General features: G+C 38.6%; 1 protein-coding gene and 2 non-coding genes across 5 annotated transcripts; all 3 read right to left on the bottom strand.

The window, feature by feature from the left end:
• Nucleotides 1-910: 910 nt before the first annotated feature.
• KHDC4 (KH domain containing 4, pre-mRNA splicing factor) lies at nt 911-17,802 on the bottom strand. 3 transcript variants are annotated; one of them, XM_061120590.1, is made up of 14 exons: nt 17,681-17,802; nt 16,959-17,175; nt 14,004-14,132; nt 13,582-13,661; nt 11,937-11,989; nt 11,526-11,689; nt 10,048-10,259; nt 9,429-9,489; nt 7,476-7,533; nt 6,985-7,238; nt 5,112-5,285; nt 4,085-4,197; nt 2,847-2,938; nt 911-1,957 (listed from the first exon to the last, which is right to left on the bottom strand). In XM_061120590.1, the coding sequence occupies exons 1-14, from the start codon at nt 17,716-17,718 to the stop codon at nt 1,758-1,760; spliced, it is 1,845 nt and encodes a 614-aa protein (XP_060976573.1). In that variant the 5' UTR covers nt 17,719-17,802; the 3' UTR covers nt 911-1,757. The 3 variants fall into 3 exon arrangements, 2 of the variants coding, with proteins under 2 accessions (XP_060976573.1, XP_060976574.1); XR_009689018.1 differs by having other exon boundaries at nt 1,901-1,957; nt 4,085-4,169; XM_061120591.1 differs by having other exon boundaries at nt 1,815-2,938; nt 4,085-4,169.
• LOC133041844 (small nucleolar RNA SNORA42/SNORA80 family) lies at nt 6,151-6,284 on the bottom strand. Its single transcript, XR_009689402.1, has one exon. It is a non-coding gene; the product is annotated as a small nucleolar RNA SNORA42/SNORA80 family (small nucleolar RNA).
• Nucleotides 10,596-10,730, bottom strand: LOC133041848 (small Cajal body-specific RNA 4). The gene has a single exon (XR_009689405.1). It is a non-coding gene; the product is annotated as a small Cajal body-specific RNA 4 (non-coding RNA).
• Nucleotides 17,803-20,483: the final 2,681 nt, after the last annotated feature.

Genomic DNA, 20,483 nt, shown 5'->3' with positions numbered 1-20,483 from the left:
AATGCCTTCCCACAGGAAATGATAATTCAAGAGTTTTCAGGTGGCCTTAAACACAGCACAGATTAAGGAGTTATCAACTATATTCACCTGTAGGTAGCAAAAACTACACTGGGAAATTTTTCTGTTGCAACTTTTGTACCCTTCCTTCTTTTTGATGCAGATTTTCCCAAGAATAATTTGTATTTCCTTTAACAATGCTTCCTTCACTCAGTACCTTTAACCATGTTCAATAAAGGGGGACAACAATATGAAAGTGGAAAACAGCCATCATAAAAAGCCTCTATTTTCATTTGAATTTTTAAGGGTTTACTTTTACAGTCATAAAACTTTTGGAACTACATGCAAACTTTTGGGTCTATGTAGGTATTTTTCTGATGGAGCTATAATATCATTATGTTGGGACTTCCCTGGTGGCTCAGATGGTAAAGAATCTGCCTGCAATGAGGGAGACCCAGGTTCAATCCCTGGGTCAAGAAGATCCCCTGGAGAAGGGAATGGCTACCCACTCCAGTATTCTTGCCTGGAGAATTCCATGGATATAGGAACCTGGCAGGCTACAGCCCACAGGGTTGCAAAGTCAGACACCACTGAGCGACTAAAACACACGAGTAAAAAAGGTTATGAATTTTCACATATGGATGGGTTGTGGAATAAAGAACAAAGAAACCACAAGCAGAATATTTATACATTTATTTATAATGAAATTATGATCTAAATATTTACAACATATAGGAAACCAGAGGATACGTTTATACAAAGCCAGTCTGCAAAGTATTCAAATGTGCAAAAACGACAGTTCAGTATCTCAAACTACTCCTGGTTCAGCAGACTAGCTCCTTCACTTTCACACATCAATATTTGATACAAAAAAGTTCTTTTGGCAAAACCTGTAATGCCAAGAAAAAGGACAAGTTGCAATTTCAGTCACTAAGTCCACCATTCTATTCCAAGCAGTCAAATCTCTCTATTTTTAGCTGCAACCAGTTCTCAGAGAGACAGACCATTGGATGTCATTTCTGTGATGAGTTCTGACCAGCTTTTGATCAAGTAATTTTCTCAGACCCAGTTGAAGACAAGGAGCTTAGACGGGCAGTAAAAACAGCAATGGCTATCTGAGACAAGAGTGCCTGAAAGGTACCAGCTTTGGATCATCCCAATGGAAAAAATCCTTCAATATCCCAGGATTCAGTTATATCCAACAGTTCTGCATTAGTAAAACTGCATTTTCCAAAACAAAGAATCCAAAAAATGAAATCGGGATGAGGAGGTTTTTAGATTTAAGTACTGAAAGGAAAGGATGGTCTTAAAATCATTTCCCCACTAATAAATAGTAAGGCTTTGTTTGGAACCAGTTATTATCAAAATTGACCAAACAGTAGTAAAATACAAATAAAACTTGCTTTATGTCAGAATAGGGGCTATTCATTTGGAAAAGACTGGACCAGGTCAAGGGTATATTGAAATGACCCTGTTGAACAAGCACATTTCACCAACTGTTAAAAAGCTTGAGACAAATTTGTAATTCTAAGTAAATTTTAACAGATTCTATGTCACTGCAGAAATAAGGATTTTCTTTAAAAAAGAATGGAAACCCTTTAAGAAAGGGCACACTCATCACTGACTTTTTTTTCCCCCCATCACTGACTTCTGCAAAAGTCCAAGATGGTTCCCCGTACAGGCCCCAGAGTCTTATTAAATCAAACGCATGCATTATTGCTAGAGAGTCACCAAGGCTCAAATCTCTGCTCCACTGTTGCCTATGGAGCCATCCAGAATGGCATCTGTTGTTTAGCTCGTGGTTGTGATGAAGGATACTGATATCCCAAACTCCAGCCCTGTGGAAAACTACTTGCATTTTTATGACCTCCGTGTTCCTCCTCTTCGTCAGATGAATCTGCAGCGTAAGCCACCAAGCCAAACCCCTTCTCTGTAGTTTTCATTTTCTTGACTGGATAATCTAGAAGAGAGAAAAATAACCCCAACCCCATTCCCCACCAAGAAGAAAAAAAAAGATAATACCATAAATTCGTTAATTAAAAAAAAGATGTTAATTGTGGTTAGTTGGACACCATTTTGAGGTCACAGGGTCAATGGTCACCCAAAAACGTTGAAGATCACACGAAAAACAGCACCAGCATCAGCAAATGTGAATCCACCAGAACCATGTAAGAAAACAGAGAAAGAAAAAAGAAACACACACACACAAAAAAAAAAAAGGAAAAAAAAAAAAGGAAAGTTAGCAAGTAAGTCTCTGGAGTCTAATATTTCACCTTTAAAAAGTTAAAAGAAGAAAAGAAAAAAATGTATTTTCTTCTGTTCATTTTTCTTCGTTCATTTTTATGACTATAGGCAAAGAACAAAAAACTAATCCCATTTATGGACCTCTCCAAACTTAGAGTTCTGAGATACTAAGAAGCAACATTTTAAAAAAGACACTGGTTGACCATTCCCAACCAATAAATAAGAGATATAAGGTGAGAGGTAGCTCAGCTCCCAACACAAAAATCTTTTTAGTCTGCATCAGGTTACCTCCAGGTAGTCAAACAACAAAGGCAACAAAATTTTGAAATGACCTACCAATCATTACTTTTTCCTAAATGTCACTGATGCTATGTATAAAATGTAAGTCGACTGACTCTTTTCTAGACACACGTCGGTTGAAAATAAAAGGCTGTGTAACTATATGATGTCCTTATAAACAAACAAACAAAAAAAAGTATTCTCATTAGCCAACAGATTATAGAGGTTGGATTAAAAGTCAACCTGAATGAATATCAGATTAGAAAACTAATAGCTTAAGACCAGTCTTAGCCATTCCCTTGCTCCCCCAGCTACACCTTACTCACCATGACTCCCTGTTAAAGTCCCAGACCCATTCCTTTCGTCAGACTCTGTTTTTATTCCAGTCACTGGAAAGGCTGGTGGAGGCATCAACTGCCTGTTAAAAGTTAAAAATAATTTTTCAGACAATTCAACCTTTCCAGTAGATAACAAATTGAATAACAATACAATCTGCAAATAAAAGTTCATTTTAACCATTAATTTCAACCCTTTCAACCTGACACCCTATTCTTCAAGCTATTATCAAGTTGTAAGATTAGGAAATTTCCTGGCAGTCCAGTGGCTAGGACCCAACACTTTCACTGCAGTGCCCCGGGTTCAACCCCTGGTCAGGGAACTAAGATCTCACAAGCCACACAGTGTGGCCAAAAACAAAAGTTGTAAGATTATAAAGATATAATAGAATGAGTAAATAAACAGAAATTAAAGTTGTAATAGGGAACTATATTTAACATTATGGAATAATTTCAAAGGGAAAAGAATCTGAAAAAAAAAAAAAGATATGTATGTACAGCAAGTGAATCACTTTGTTGTACACTTAAAACTAATGCAACATTATAAACTATACTTCAAACTAAAAGAAAAAAACTTGTCCCAACTGTCCTGTTTGAATATGCCTTTGTATACTTTCAACTACTGTAAAACATGGTATATCCATTAATGGGATTTGCCAATCACAGCACATATTTCTAGGCAGTTTATATGAACTGATGCATCAAGAATTAAAGTATGAAAAAAAAAAAAGAATTAAAGTATGACATACTTATGGAAAAGAAAACCAGAATGAATGAATATGAAAGAATGAACTGTTGTGATGAAAACCAGCTCCCATCTTGTGAAGGCTGACATAACACAGGAGAGAATCCAAGCCCTGGGTGGCAGGCTGGACTCTCATTCAAGTACCTCCATCCATGATATTCTATGATTCTACGTAGCAAAAATGGTTTCATTGTGTAATACTTCTCTTACTGTCTATCCTCAGGAAAATGGCTAAGACACAGACAAAAAAAAGGAAAGGAAGATACCTGAATAATCAAGTACTGAACTATTCAAGGCTGAGTATAAGCAATTCTAAGACTGTGTAAGGGATATCATCGTATTTTCCATTATTGCATCCATTACAATGAACAGATTATTTGATCCAAATGACCTCATTTGTTTAACATGGGTGCTCATAGCAACACTCATTATTCACATTAAGCCATCTGAACAGATGCATATAATTATGTTCCAACTAACTTACCTGTCCCTCTCTCGCTCTTTGCCTGAGGAACTTGCCGGCTTCGATCCTGCACCTTCAATCTCATTCTGACTGGAGAAGCCTGTACCTAAATTAGTCATATGAATGGGTCCATGCTATGAGCAGAAAAATACAGTGGCATTAGCAAATCTACAACTGCTGTATTGACTTTAGCTCCTTAACGTAACTGTCAAGTGCCTCATCTTTCTGATAAACTGCAGAAAGCTGTACTACATAGCTCTCTGGGATTTGGAGTTAACTATACTCAGAGCACAGACTATTACTTTTCTCTGTAGGACTTGGCCAGAGATTTTGTGCTTCATTATGCTATGTCTTTATGTTTTCAATTATTTATGACTTAACTGGTTTGTATAAATCTAGTTATAAACTACAAAAATGCTCCAAAGAATATTTGGTTCAAAGAATGCTTCAGAGGATTCTGGCAAAGTACTTCTCTGGGTAAAACAAGACTGTACCAAAACTATGTATTTTAATAATCTAGAAAGACTCATCAGTGAATGAGTTTATAATCACATCCATGCACAGAATCACTGCATTTCTGGCTATCGTTTTTTCAGGGGTGTAGGAATTGGAGAATGACACCACCCTCTTGTTTAGCAAGGAGAAAAAGAACAGTGCCAAGGTTTTAAATACAAACCATATATTGGTACAGTAACAGTTCTTCCCTACTCATTTCACTACAAGCTGTAAGAGGCTTTCAAGAGTCTGCTGTATAAAGAGGAAGTGCAGAATTCTACAGAACTTCCAGATACTAGTCATAGGCGACTTCTCTCTAGGTGGAGAGCTTTGTATTCTCTTATCACACTGACCCAAAGACAAAACCCACTCAAAGGGAATCACCCTGGGTTTAACTTAATCCCTAAGGATAAATATCTTATTTAAATAGATTCCAGAATGCAGAAATCCTAGTATTGGGAGGACAGTTGACACAGATGTGAACTTATCTTTCTTTAAAGGGAGAATACAGTAAGATAAGATGAGAAAAGGAAGATAGGATATTTTATTTAACCTGGTATCCAAGAAGTCCAGATTCTCGTTCATCTGGCAGCTCCTCTGTGAATCGCCTCTTCTGTGCCTGGGGCTGACTTGGGAGTGGGGGCTGGGGCTGGGGTGGGGGCTGGGGGCCAGCAGGCAAGGCAGTTTTGACAGGAGCAGCAGGAATAAAAGGCCCACTCATCGGACTCTGGGACCAAAACAAACCAAGGAGGAAAAAGTGTGAGAATGCCCAACTAACAAATAACTAAAGGATGTTTACAAGATACTTTAGTGATCAATATGATGCATATAATCTTTCATCTTCTGGTCCTAAGTTTCCTTCAAGTATAATTTGGTAACAGTATCACCTAGTCTTCCTACCTTCATGGCAGCGAACATCAAATTGAAAAACTCTACAATGTTTTGAACTCTCAGGAAAAACCTGCTGCACATTTTTGCCATTAGGAGCAAACATGATCATGAACAAACAACAGACACTCCAGTCACTTACTTAGTTCAGAAGTTCTCAAGCAAGAACATTCTCTTATTTAAAGCCCTTTAATCAATGTAATTAGCTCTTTCTGGATCATAAATGCTGCTAAGGCTTGTGTGGCAAATGCAACTTCATCTATCACTTCCATGGGTAAACTATGTCAAGAACAAGTACAATAGTTTTAAGAGGTTGTTCCGAAAAGGAAAAGATAGATATATTAGAGAAAACAAGCACTTCTAAAAGGAAAACTTTCATTAGTAACAGCTAATATTTATTGACTGCTTACTTAATCCTTGCAACTCTGGGATATAATGATTATGCCATTTTATATACAAGGAAAACTAAAGCCTGGATAGATTAAGTTCTCTGCCAAGATCACACAGCTCAACAATGGGGAAGCATCAAGGACTCTGCCAGTCTCTCTAAACCCATACCCTTAACCATTCTGCTATATTGCTTCCCAGTTACAAGAGAATGTGGCTCAAAGCTGTAGAACGATAGCTCTGCCTAAATATAAGGTAAAATAATTATGACTAGGGGACCACAAACAGAATTGAGTTCATAAGCCTATTTACGGTTTCACTGTACAACCGCTTTCAGTGCTCACAGCCCACAGGTAAAGAGACTGGGCAATGGTTCGAGGCTGTTTTCTCTGGCATGGGTACACTATGAGAGGCCCACCAAGGAGGACCTGCCATAAATCCATTACCATGCTTTCATTAGTCTTTCCCCTGCCTCTAAGAAGAAGGGTACATAACCTAAATGAGCTGGCTACTTATTCTTTTCCTAAAATTCTAGCTTCTTTCCTAGCTTGAGACATATACCAGCATTTATAATCCTTTCATTTAGGAAGCTCACATACCTCTTGGCCTAGAACACCTGTATATGATATATTTCTTCTGAGATTAGCAAATCAGTTCCAATCATTTAGATGAGTGTGGTATGCCAGCCCTAATCCATGAGAACTTTAACACTGCAAAGCCCAGGACAGGTAAACTATGATTCAGGACTGCTATCTGTTTTTATAAATCAAGTTTTATTAGAACATGGTCACACTCATCCATTTCCTAGTGTAGCGATGGATTTTCCGCTACAGCAAGAGTGCAGTAGTTATGGCAGAAACTGTATGGCCCCCGAAGCCTAAAATACGTATCTTCCAGCCCTTCGTGGAAAGCTCGACAACTTGTGCTCTAAAGCAGTATTTGGTGGCAAAAGTTATAAAACTGTAAACTTTAGGATAAATATACACATGTATACACTATTCCAAAGTATTCAGGTAGTTCAACGGTGGGAACACAGGAAGAAACACCTCGAATTCTAATTGCTTCCGAACAATACCCCCGCCTTCCCACCCCCTCCCTGCCCCGATTTTTCCTGGTTCACCAGTCCCAGATTCCACATCCTGGCATCCTACCTGTCCAGTGCTAGCTGGAGGCTGCACTTGTGTTATCGGGTATTGTGTTGGCACAGGTGGAACTCCAGTGGGCAGTGCTGGCAAGACTCCAGGTGCCAGAGAGACAGCTGGTGGCACCATACTTGGCACTCCGTAAGGAGGCTGGACTGGCTGCTGAGGGGGGGGAACAACAGGGTAACCAGACTGATAGCCATTGGATGGATAGTATGGTGGCTGAGGAGGGACACTACTTATACCAGAGGGTTGTGTATAGCCTGAGGGGGAAGAAAAAAAGTGTTTAATCAGCTGCAGCAGAATGAGACATTTTAGCCGAATATTAAACTTAATCTCTAGGGAAGAAAACTACTGAGGCACAAATGGCTTTCCAAATTACCCTACGTTAAAGGGAATATCATTAGTGCCCTGGCACAGTTACTTTAACTTCGCATATCTTACTTTATTCATTAATATCACTACCAAAATACTTTTTAAACACTTCAAGACATACACACCTGGTAAGGGTACAGCAGTATTGATCTGATTCACAAATCTAGAGTACTCAGCATGAACCTGCAAAGTGAAGGGGAGACAAATCAATATGGAGCAGTCTCAATTCACTCAGTATATATAAGGATATATAATTCTAGGATCAAAGCAAATTAGAAGCCAAAACATCTCCATCAGTGTTTCAATCAAATTTATTAGACTTGTTTAATCTAAATTCTGGGGCCTCCGAGGTAGCCTAGTGGTAAAGAATCTGCCTGCCAACACAGAAGACATGGATTAGATTCCCTGGGTCAGAAAGATCCCCTGCAGGAGGAGATGGTAACCCACTCCAGTATTCTTGCTGGGAGAATCCCACAGACAGAGGAATCTGGTGGGCTGCAGTCCATGGGATCACCAAGGGTCAGACACAACTGAGCACACACAAACACTTAATTTTAAAAAAGCACACCAATAAATTACTAACCCAGGTTTTGGGAACAAGAGACATGGACAACAGGAGCACCCTAAGAGAAATGAAAGTCACTCAGTCATGTCTGACTCTGCGAGCCCATGGACTACGGGAATTCTCCAGGCCAGGATACTGGAGTGGGTAGCCTTTCCCTTCTCCAGGGGATCTTCCCCAACCCAGGGATCGAACCAGGGTCTCCCACATTGCAGGCAGATTTTTTATCAGCTGAGCCACAAGGGAAGCAATTTGAGGGGAGCATCCTAACTCCCCTAAATTGACCCAATTCTAGGGTAGAAAATCATTCACAGAGCCACAGAAATTAAGCAGTTAAGATATTTCTAAGTTTTCTGTTTAATTGTAGAGAAACCATTCATTCATTTACTAGGTAATTTGCTCTCAAGAGTTCATGGCTTAATGAAGGTTTATTACCTCTTCGATACAGTTCTTCATCATAAGGATCTTACTAAGTCTAACTTTAAGATGAGGAACTGGTCAAGAAGTTATATGATACAAGGGTTGGTAAATCAGGTTACCTTACAAAAGCAAACAACAGCTTCATCCTGAGATGTCTGATACCAAATTCATTAAATTACCAAATAACTCAAGATTGAACATATTCAACCCCTCGAACCTTATTTCGTTTGGGTGCTATAAAAAATCCTATGGTTTAACTTCTGGTTATTTGACTATAGAATAAACAGAATGGATAGTCAAAGAAGCCCAAAGGATACCCCAAAGGATAACTAGTTTTCAACTATAATAACTCAACCCATACTTCATCTAAAGCTAATATCAAATTTGGAATTCAGATCATAAACAACCTGACCAGGATTAACAGCAGTATTTAAATAACTGACAACCCTGAGACTGTATGATACTATACAGTGGAATGTCATACTGAAACAGCTCCTGAAGTAGAGATGCAAGTCAACAGTGACCCTGGCTGGGGGAGTCTGACTTCCTTACAGAGAGGATCAGTTGCTGGAATAATGCAGTAGTTTGAAGTGTCGTTCCCACCCCCTACCAAATTTATGACTGCCAAAAACACTGGAATATGACCTTGTTTGGAAACAATGTCTTTACAGATGGAGATCATTAAGTTGCAGTCATGCTGGATAAGAGTGGACCGTAAAATCAATCTCCTCCTTCTTATGAGAGGAGATATGAGAGACACAGGAAAGGCCAGGTGAAGATGGAGGCAGAGTTAAGCTGACCCAAGGCAAAGAATGCCAAGGACTGCAGGTTAATTATTAACAAGCTAGTTGAGAGGAATGGAATGGATTCTCCCTTGGAGCCTTCAGAAGGAACCAAGCTTGCCCACACCTTGATTTTGGACTTCTGGCTTCCTGAACTGTGAGAGAATAAAGGTCTGCCGTTTTAAGTCATCTGGTTTGTGGGAATTTGATAGGGGAGGCCTAGGAAACTCATACAGGTAGAAAAATAACTAAGACACAGTCCAAGATGGCAGTAGATCTTCTAAATGAGTTTCAGACAGATAAATGTAACTTACTGTTTGCAAGAGATTCTCACAGAGCTTCTTGGCAGCAGCTAGGCCTTCTGGTTTGGGATGACTGTAAAGACGTAAGAACCAATAAATTTGAAGCAAAGAAAAAGAAAAGATACAGAATTCTGCTTCCACTTTGTATGCTGTTTTATAAATGCAGTATAGTCAATGTAGCACAAATCTAAGTTTCTGAATATCACAAAACAGAAACACAAAAATAGTCCTTAAGCCCTTCAAGATATAACTAATATCATTACCACAAATGTTATGGTCTCCTTTGAGTAATGGTATTTCTTGATATAAACAAAATCTACTTAAAGATCACTAAAATTATTTTAAAATGTATTAATATTGTCATAGGTTTAAATCAAAGTTATTTTCGGCTTACTGCAGCTCCTTTTATGATCACAGACTCTTATAAAACCCAAAGATGTAAATACTAAAAAATCCAATCACACCTCTACTTCAGTTTTTATTAATTACAAAGTGATTACTGCTATTATTTACTTAAGTTCCTAATGCTATTACGTATTAAGCTCATATTCTCTTGCTCCTCTTGAGTCATTTCTGCCTGTACTGATCAGCTGACAAGTATCTAAATGTCCTTGGCCCTATCCATCCATACCTGATGTAAATGTACATAGGTTCAAAAGCTTCTCGGCCAGATGCTGGCTCAATGCAGCCTGAGCCTTTCCCTCGTAGGAAGACTTTGGCACCTGTTTCAATCTGAATGTGCTGCAAATAGGTGCAGCCTGGACCTTCCACTTTCTCTTTGACATTAAAAGTGGGCACAGCATGTTCAAGACCCACGAATAATTTATCTTGAACATAATGCATCTGCAGAAGAACAGAATACCTCTAATTAAAACAGAATACACAAATAAATCCTTAAAATGAAAATTATTAGGCAAAATACTTTAATCCTCCAGATACTTTCAATCACTTCCAGAATAAAGACCCTCCCTCCTTAATTCCTACCATGAACCTAAAAAATAAACCCTATCAAGTTGCTTAAACACAAACTACATATTCCATGTACATACCTACAACATTAACATCTTACTCTGTTCAGTGAAATCTATTTAAGAAGTGAAAACCCAAGATTCAATACTGAGTAGGTATATCCACTTACTGTATAAGAAATAGCAGACAGTTTCCTGTGAAACTGGAGTAGAATGTCGGGCAGCACAGTCAACCCTGTGATGTTCTCTAACACACGGAGGGCTGCTCTCTCCAACCCTTTTTTTCTAGGAGGATTGTATCAGCAGAGTCTTGCTTCATCAGACTCAGCCTTCTTAGTCCTCCAGTTAAGTTTACTAATGTAAACCAAACCACTAACTTCAAAATGCACAATATGTGTACTCTTTGATCTATCAGTCCCTTTTCTACATCAACCACAAACTGGCACTTGCCATGGGTGCTTACCATCTTCCTCTACAAGGATTAAATCATGTGCTGCTGCCACTGCTGGCCTTCAATACCCTTTGAGAGGAGTTCAGGGTGGAAAACAGAAATGAGGCACTCTTGCACTCCCAGAAAACTGGCAGGACAGGTCTTCAGATAGCTAGCTATTCTCAAGAGCTGATTCTATGACTCTAATTTTTACATCTTCTTGTACCTAGAAAAGCACTAAAATCCTTCACGGTGATGACTATTTCTCGTGACTAGCAGAAGCTTTATGAGACCAGAAGAACTTTCTAAAAAATAAACATGCTTACTTACATGTACTCCCAGTTTACCAAAATCACATATATACTGTCCTCCCCCTCTATCTCTCTGGAACAGTCTCTGAGAATTATTTGAGGTACTATCTCCCGGACTACAGTTTTCATACTGGTCCAAATAAAACTTAACTCTCAACTCTCATGTTATGCATTTTCTTTTAAGTTGACATCTAGAATGTATCAATATAAAGAGATGTGTGTTCAGATGTTCACTACCTCTCAGTAACCTAAATGTTCCATTAATAGGATTATCAAAGGAGGTAACTTTTAGGTTGCAACTTCAGGGTTTTATTTTTTTCTTCATACTCCCTATAGTATTTGGTATATATCATTTTTACAGAAATGATAACACTGTTAATGATATCTCCATAAAACATACCCCTGACTGGAAGGGAGGCTTCTGGCTAACAGCTGGAGACAGCTGTGCAATGGGTGCTGGCTGGTGATAGACAGTGACTGTTGCACCGTTAAAAGTTGGACTTGTCCCTGTTGCAGCTTTGACTACCCCGTTGGTAATAATTTCTTTGATTCGGTTTACAGCTCCTAGGGAAAAACACAGACAGTAAGGTACTACACAAAAGAAATGAACAAACAGATAAACAACAATGATAAACACAGGCCAATCCTCAGTTACTTGTGTTTTTAATCCATTTTATAGATTACCCAAATATACTCATGAGTAGTTCATAAAGAAGAGTGAGAACAGCCATCAGGAACAAACAGTTTGCCAACTTATTACGTATAATACTTTTTCAAAAAGAGCAGTGTGTGAGTCAAAACAATTACTTACTGTCCACTAATTCCCGTGTCTGGCCCTGAACATGAAGATACAATGGGCGATCCCTATAAAGAGAAATATTAAAATGATAATAGCAAGCTGGTCACAACCAAAGGGTCAAATGGGTCACCAAACCTAATCTGTATCACTCATATGCTTCCAAATAAGTAAAGAAGACCATATACATGAAAATTGCTGTTGCTAGTAAAATTTCTAAGAACATGGTTTTATAGCTGGCGAATGAATACACTTTGCTGGCTGCTTATAGTAAATGGGTCCACACAGGAATCAAATATGCTCTTATAGGCTCATGAGCATTAATCTCTAGTCTTCTGGATAACCGAGTGTTTGAGAACAGAATCTCTTTCTGTTGGCTGTCGAGTAAGTTATGGGCAAATGGGCTCTTGGCTATCCAACCTAACGTGACAAGAGTGGTGGCATATATATATTTATGTATGTATATACACACATACATACATATATATGTATATATACACATATATATGTATATACACATATACATACATACATATATATACATATATATGTATATACACATATACATACATACATATATATATGTATATATATATACACACACGTATATTTCTTTAAAGGTCCATACCCAACTGAGAAGACTCTTTAGACTCTAGACATAACATGGGGCTTCCTTGGTGGTTCAGTGGTTAAGAATACGCCTGCCAATACAGAGGACATGGGTTCGATCCCTGGCCTGGAAAGACTCCACACACTGCAGAGCAACTAAGCAACTAACCAACCAAGTGGGCAGCAACTACTGAAGCCCACACACCTAGAGCCCATATTCTGCAACATGAGAAGCCATCACAATGAGAAGCCCATGCACCACAACAAAGAGTAGCTCCTGCTTGCTGCAACTAAAGTCCAACGAAGACCCAATATAGCCAAAAATAAAACAAAACCATAAACTCACTTAAACTGTGATTATAATAATAAAGTGATCAAAAATCATACTAATAAAAAGCTGTAGGCAAAATATAACTGTGTTTAAAGAAAAAAATGTTTAAAATAGCAACCAGCACATATACAAGGTTAAAGTACAGTCTTAGCTTGGGGTAGAGAGCAAATTTTGCCTCCTAATTATATTTAGTTTAAGCCAATATGAAAAATGTTGCACTGCCTGAATACCTGCCCTCAAAAACTGGATAATGGAAGTAATGAAACGAAACTGAGATGAAACCTTTGTATGGACAACCTACAACCTATAATCTCACAGTGGTAATAAGGAATCTGATAAAAGGATTTTTCTAAAAGGGAGATTATGACAAAGTAGGAACCCACTTGTAGGGGGGAATATTTCCATAGAAAAAAATTTAGATATACATTAAATATTAACAACTACTGTCTTCTTTCACAGTTTACTCTAACTTATTTCCTCCAGTACAAGCATTAATTGTGAAGTAAAAAACCAAACAGCAAAAGGAAAGAAACAGCTGCCAATACTTCTTACATCTGTTTTGAGATGTCTCAAATTCTGCTATAAAGTGAGTGCATGCACACACGCTTGTGTACAGCTACTAACCAAACATGTACACATATTCCCTACAAATGACAAATATGAAGCTCATGTGAGTCCTACGTCCAACTCTTCCCCAAAGTATAGGACATGCATACATACCCTGGTCCTACTTTGGCCTTCTCCTCAGTTGTCATGAACCTCCCTCGAGTTGACACTGCAGCCCCACTAAGTCGGCTGATCTAAAAAGCAAACAATGCATTAGGCGATTTGGCAATTCGTTGAGTTCAATGACAGGCAACAGGATAGATTTTCCCCATTTATTCACTCCATCAATATGCAGGAGTGAGTTCTCTCCTATTATCTGAAATTTTATTGTTTCTTATCCAAACTAACTCAAGGAATTCACCCCATCTGTTTCTTTACCTTCACGAGTAAGTTCTCTCACAGTTAAACCCAATCCTGACTTTGCAGACCCAAAACCACTAATAAAAAATTTGACTCCTGTTTGTGTTTAAAGGCCTTGTTTTCCTGACATTACATCCACCCACCACCTTCCCCACAGAGGCCCAACATCTCCGTACCTCATCTTGAGTCTGTCCTCGGGTCAGCAAGTTCCTACATGTGAGAGGCACATCATTGATCTCTACTTCAGCCACCACCAGGTCATCCTTGCTTTTATTGCTAGTTAGGCCTTTGCCAGGGGCCTGAAGCTGTAACAGGAGAAATGACATTAAAAAGTTCATATGATGAAATAATCACTTTGCTGTTCAATTTATTTAATTTATTTATTTATTTTTTTGCTGTTCAATTTAAAACGATACCTTCCCAAGTGCCACTAACTCCCTACTGATCCCCTCTACCTAGCAAACACACCTGGAAATATTCCTTGGTCATTAGTCATAAACAAAATAAAAAGCAAACAAAACCTCCATAAAATGACACCAAGTACAGCCAATTTACTTGAAGGCCATCATTAGATATCTTTGTAACCTTGGCCCTGTGTGCATTTTTATGACCATATGATTACAGAAATGCTATGGACTAAAAGCTGCAATCTCCAAAAGGAAAATTAAAGGCCAAGTTATGATGCTTTACTGCTCAATTAGATAGCTATAGGTGTAGTAAAATATAAGGTAGGGTAGAGTCCATGCACAACCGGAGCCCTCACACATCTCATCTGTGTAATAGAAAGCTGCCTGGGTGCCAAAACTAGGGTCGCAATGTGACCTACACAACATAAAAAAATTCTATTCCTACAGAAACCTCAGAAATCCTTAAATTGTATCCAGTTCACATCCCATAACTCTCCACTAAGGAAGAACAAACAGAATGAATGAAAAGACAAGTAAGATTCTAAAACCTGACTGTTTTCTCTCAATTTAAACTATGGGTAAATTCACAAGACTGTAAAATCAACTATACTTTAATAAAAAATAAAATGGAAAAAAAATGCTGTACAGCAGAAATTAGCATAACTTTGTAAATCAACTATAATTTAAAAAAGTTAATAAAATAGAAAAAATTAAAAAATAAACTACAGGGAATTCCCTGGTGGTCTCGTGGTTAGGATGCAAAGCTTTCACTGCTGGGGGCCTGGGTTTAATCCCAGGTTGGGGAATTAAGATCCCACAAGTTGTGTGTCATGGCCCCCTAAAATAATTAAAATAAACTACAGGTAACTCCAGATAGCTGAATTTGAGTGTTATCTCAAAAACTTTAACCTCAAGATAGCCTTCCCCAACCCTTAGTTGCCGTGGACAGCACAAGGAAGGTAAAATACAGATTATTTATTTGCACATTAGGTATTTTTAAAATGTGGAAGTAAACTAAATTCAACAATATCTCTTTTCCTTTACTGACTTTCAGAATGCATTTACACACCTTATCTCACTGAATCCTCATACCTTTAAAGGTACGTATCAAGTGTTGTCCAACACAACTTTGTTTTCCACTTGCCAGTCCAACATGGGGGCCGCCATACACACATCGACTGAGCACTTGAAATGGGCAACATGACTGAGGAACTAAGTCTTAAAATTTACCACCAGTAACTGGGGGTTCTAGGTTTCATACGTAGGCATTCTGATTCTAAATCCAGTACTCATGCACCATGCTGCCTTCTGCTGGGTTCAATTACCATTTTAGAGATTACTTTTTTAAAGGAAAAAATGAGTCTAAATGAGTAACATCAATATTAACAATTTTAACATTCAAGCATCTATCTCTATCAATGTGCTTTTAGTATTTTCTTCTAGATTTTAGAAAGAAATAATTGACTCACACGACCTTTTCAACCAATGAATAACAAACTTCCAATTCGCTGAAAGTTTTCGCCAAATCCACAGAACTCAAGCATTAAAACATCCACACAGTTTCTGGCCTACTGATAAATGATGTTATCTTACTGACAAAGTGGAAGGCTGAGGAATTGCATTTTCTTTCTTCCCCCAGCCCACCCAGCTTTACTGAAGTACAACTGACAAAACTGTAAACATTTAAGGTGTACAATGTTACATTCTGATATAGACATATACACACAGTGTGAAATAATTACCACAGACACACTAATTAACATATCCATCACCTCACATGCATTGCATTTTCAAGCTGAACTCTTCACAGCTACCAAGGAAGGCAATTTTAATTAAACCAAAATAATTGTTTTTCACATGAAAACTACAACATGGGAAAAAAAAAAAAAAAGAAAACTACAACGGAATAGGCTGTCTTGGAACAAACTGAATTCTCCAACTCCAGAGGCTTTCAACAAAAGCTAAACACCCAGAGTCTGAGGTGACACTGAAGTAAGGCATCTGTGTCTACCATGTACAGATCTAAGACAAGTTAACTTTCCATTCATGAACCTAATTTTCCATATTATAAACTGGTGACAATAATCCACTCCATACTTGTCGCAAGGTTGTTTTTTCCCCCTGAGCGCAAAGCATGCATTCTAGCAACATAAACAGAACTGTACTCCTTATTCTATAGGAAAATTCTTGCATTCTGCAGCAAGATAAATGCTTCAAAGTTCAGACCCATTTCAGTTGTAAGCTTCTCATTATAACAAAAATTTTATAAAATGACCAAATAATTTCCTAATTTGTATGAAAACAGCAAAACAACTCACATATCAATTAATCATTTTAGTTCATGTTTAACTGCACTTCAGTTAGACAGTCATTAGATATCTGAATCTACAGCTTTTTAATTCGACACAACAATTTAAACCACGCGATTTATCTGAATTTCTCTTTTGACTTCAGGGAAAACGTACATGCTATCAAAAAACATATTACACCACTGCTTTAGATAATTATATACATAGAACTTAAACCGAACTAAGTGAACTAAGTCCAATCAAACTGCCTCCTAAAAACAAATCACAAGATATCATCAAATACATTTCAAATATAAATATCTTTAATTACTGTATCCCTGTTTTCTTTCATTCATCCAAATTATGGGAGATTACAAGATTACAAAATAACCCCCACTGATACTGCAATTAGCAGAGTCCCCTCAACTTCAAATACCTTCTCAGCAGCATTCTGAGTTGGTTTCAGCTTTCCTTTGGCCATAAGCATGGCATTGATCTTGGCAGCCACAGCAGCAGCAGCATCCAAGGCTCCAGAGGGTGCAGCTGTGGAGCCCCCCGGGCTTCCCCCACTGCTGGTAACCTCCCCCCCTGGGGTCGCCGGTGGCAAAAACAGAAGAGGGGCTGGAGCTGGTTGGTCCCATTTGCTGCGGCGCCTACGGAAGTAAAAGAAAAAATATTAGGCCCCATCAAAGCTTTCAGTTATATTTTTCTCCCCTTACGACGCCTTAACACGCTATTTTCCCGCTATCACGTTCTCTTTACAATTTCGACTCTCCTATCAGAAATGGAATTACCATCTCTCCTTAGAGAGAACTACTGCAACATTTCCCCCAATACTTCTTCCAACCTCGTTCCAGAATCTACTTCCTTTCTCCTCCGTCATCCCTATTAAGATTCCACTCTGTCCCATACGTCCTCGTTTCCGCCTCCCCCTTATTTCGGCCTTCCTGAAGTCCCTGCTTTTCTCCTCTTTCTGATCCCCGCTGGCCTTTTCCAGGGACTCCAGGCCTGCTCACCACCATTCTCCCCAAAAGTCTGGCCCTCCAATATGCCCACTTCCCACCTCAGGGCCCTTCCACCCATACGCTGCTTCCCATGATCCCTCTGCCTCTCCTGCTCCCCACGCTCCCTGAGATGCCCTCTCCCGCGAAGCTTTACCCGCCGGCTCCAGGATGTGTCGCGCTCCCCGCGGACATGGCGACCGGGTCTGATCAACCACCCGCCAACTACTCCACTACCACCTTCCCGTCACTTCCGCCCCCAACGCCCTTACGCAGAGCCTCTTCCGGTTGTGAGGCAAAGCGGTTCCGGTGTAAACGTCTATTCCTATTGGACTCCGATTTCAAGGCATCTGGAGTTGTGGGAGCCTCTAGGGTGTGACCTTCCTGCTTGCGCCTTGCCCTTGAAAAAGATGGCTGCTAAAACTCATATTAAGGAAGAAATGTGGCAAGGAGAATTCATCTTTGCTGTGGGCAAGTTGGTAGCCTAGAAGACAATACGCATGAGTCTGGGAATTAAACAGGTTTTACTCCAAATTCACTTACATTCCTGTGGAGTCCCAGCCTCTGGCTTGGAAGAGTGCTTTCCCACGACTTTTACGAACTTCACGTTTCAGTTACATGTTTAGGGAAAAGGAAACGATTCCTCCTCTCAAAGGTCATTCCAAGAATTTTTTTTTTTTTTTTTTTTTTTTTTCATTTCTGTACGCCTAGCCCCATTTTAAGAGCGAGGCATATAAAGACAAACCAGCCGCGGGTCCTCCCTTTCTGTTAGTTTTAATGTGGCGGGGTAGGCACGCGGGCAATTACATAGAATAGGACTGTGTGATAAGCAAAGATGAAGGAGATACAGTGCTCAACTTGGTGGAGCTTACACGCAGGTATTTGAAAGAAACGGAAACTAAACGTCCGGTTGAGGGCTGGAGGAGTGATCCAGCGTTTGTTACGAAACACCGTGTTCTGGATCTGCCTACTTACGGTTGAACTGGCCGAGTGCCGGGCGGGATCCGGAAAGCCCTTGGATACCGGCTGAGTTGATTGGGAAAGCCAGAGATTACCAGCGTGTAGGGTATCTTGGAGCAGCAAGGAGTCTCTAGATTGAGTTAATGAAATATAATGGTATTTTTCAAATACGTTTACACTGTGGTAGGATTGATACTTAGTCGCGAAGTCGTGTCCAACTCTTTGTGACTCCATGGACCATAGCCCACCAGGCTCCTCTGTCCATGGGATTTCCCAGGCAAGAATACTGGAATGGGTTGCCATTTCCTTCTCCAGGGGATCTTCCCCACCGAGGAATAGAACCCACCTCTCCTGCGTTGGCAGGCGGGTTCTTTACCACTGAGCCACCTGGGAAGACATCTCATAGGATTAATAGAATACAAATTCATTTGAAAGTCAAATAAATAATGTTTTTCCTTCAGTATTTAATGAATAAATGTCCCTTCCATACAAATGCCACCTTTATATGAGATTATATGTGTCATATTTCTGCACTTTTCTATTGCATGAATCAATTTTTTCTTTTACTATAATGTCGTTATAACAATTTTATGCCTACATTAATATCTGTTAGGGAAAGCCCATATTCCTACATTCCTTTGTTTGTATTGACAGGTGTGTTTTTACAAATGAATTTCAGATTTAAAAACGTTGTTTTCCCTTTGTGTTGTCTCCCCAAAACACAGTGTTGCTGGGATTATGACTGAAATTACATTGTATTTATTTTTTCCTTTTTTTTTTTTTAATTGAGCTATAATTTACATACTGTAAAATTTACTTTTGAAAGGGTATCTTACAGGTACAATTCATTGCTTTTTAGTATATTCACAAAGTTCTGAAAGTATCAACATTATCTAATTTCAGATCATTTTCATCACCTACAAAGCAACTCTGCTTCCATAAGCAGTAACTTCCAATTTTCCCTTCCAGCCAGCTACTGGGAACCACTAATCTATTTCCTGTCTCTGTGGATTTGCCTATTTTGGGCACTTTATATAAATGGAATCACAGAATTTGTGGCCATTTGTGTCTGGCTTTTTTGACTCAGTATAATGTTCTCACAGTTCATCCATGTTGAAGCATGTGTCAGTACTTCATTCCTTTTTATGGTCAAATACTATTCCATTGTATGGATATACCACAATTGTTTATCCACTCATCTGTGTATAGATATTCATCATTTCTATATCCCCTTTGGAGAAAATCCTACCGAAATCCTTTGCCCATTTTAAAATTGGGTTATTTATCTTTTTTATTGTTAAGTTGTAAGTGTTCATTATTTATTATGAATCCAAGTCCCTTCAGATATATGACTTGCAAACATTTTCCCCCATTCTATAGGTTGTCTTTTCACTTTTCTTGAGTTAGTTTTACTCATTTAAAAATCATCCATTTTACCTAGAATTTAAAATGTTTTGCATAAAATTTGATTAAAGTTCTCTTATTCTTTTAATCTCATTTGTATGGCTATTTCTTTCTGTTCTGTCTTTTTTCTTTTCATTTTCCTTATCCTTGCCAGGGTCTTGTCTATTTGTTCAACTTTTTGAAGAATCCATAATTTAGTTTTAATCATCAATATGGTCATCAATTCATCGATAGCAAATTGAAGGTTTTTTTTAAGCCTTTATTGAATTTGTTACAACATTGCTTCTGTTTTATGTTCTGTTTCTTGGCCATGAGGCATGTGGGATCTTAGCTCCCCAATCAGGGATCAAACCCACATCCCCTACATTGGAAAGTGTAGTCTTTAACCACCAGGGAAATCCCTAAAATTTTGTTTTTATTCATTATATTCTCCTTTTGGTAATATTTTGTTTAATGTTTTTCCTAGTTTCTTAAGTCAAATGCTCAGTTTTTATATTTAAAATTATTTTAGAATTTCCCCAAGAAAATTTCTCTGTTGGTACAACCAAGTCTGATTTTCTACACTCCATTCAGTCGCACTTTGTGATATTGCTAAT

This window comes from Dama dama, chromosome 20, assembly GCF_033118175.1.
Source record: "Dama dama isolate Ldn47 chromosome 20, ASM3311817v1, whole genome shotgun sequence".
Classification (NCBI taxonomy): Eukaryota; Metazoa; Chordata; class Mammalia; order Artiodactyla; family Cervidae; genus Dama; species Dama dama.
Note: the sequence above shows the minus strand (reverse complement) of the source record. Positions and strands in the feature narration are given on the sequence as shown.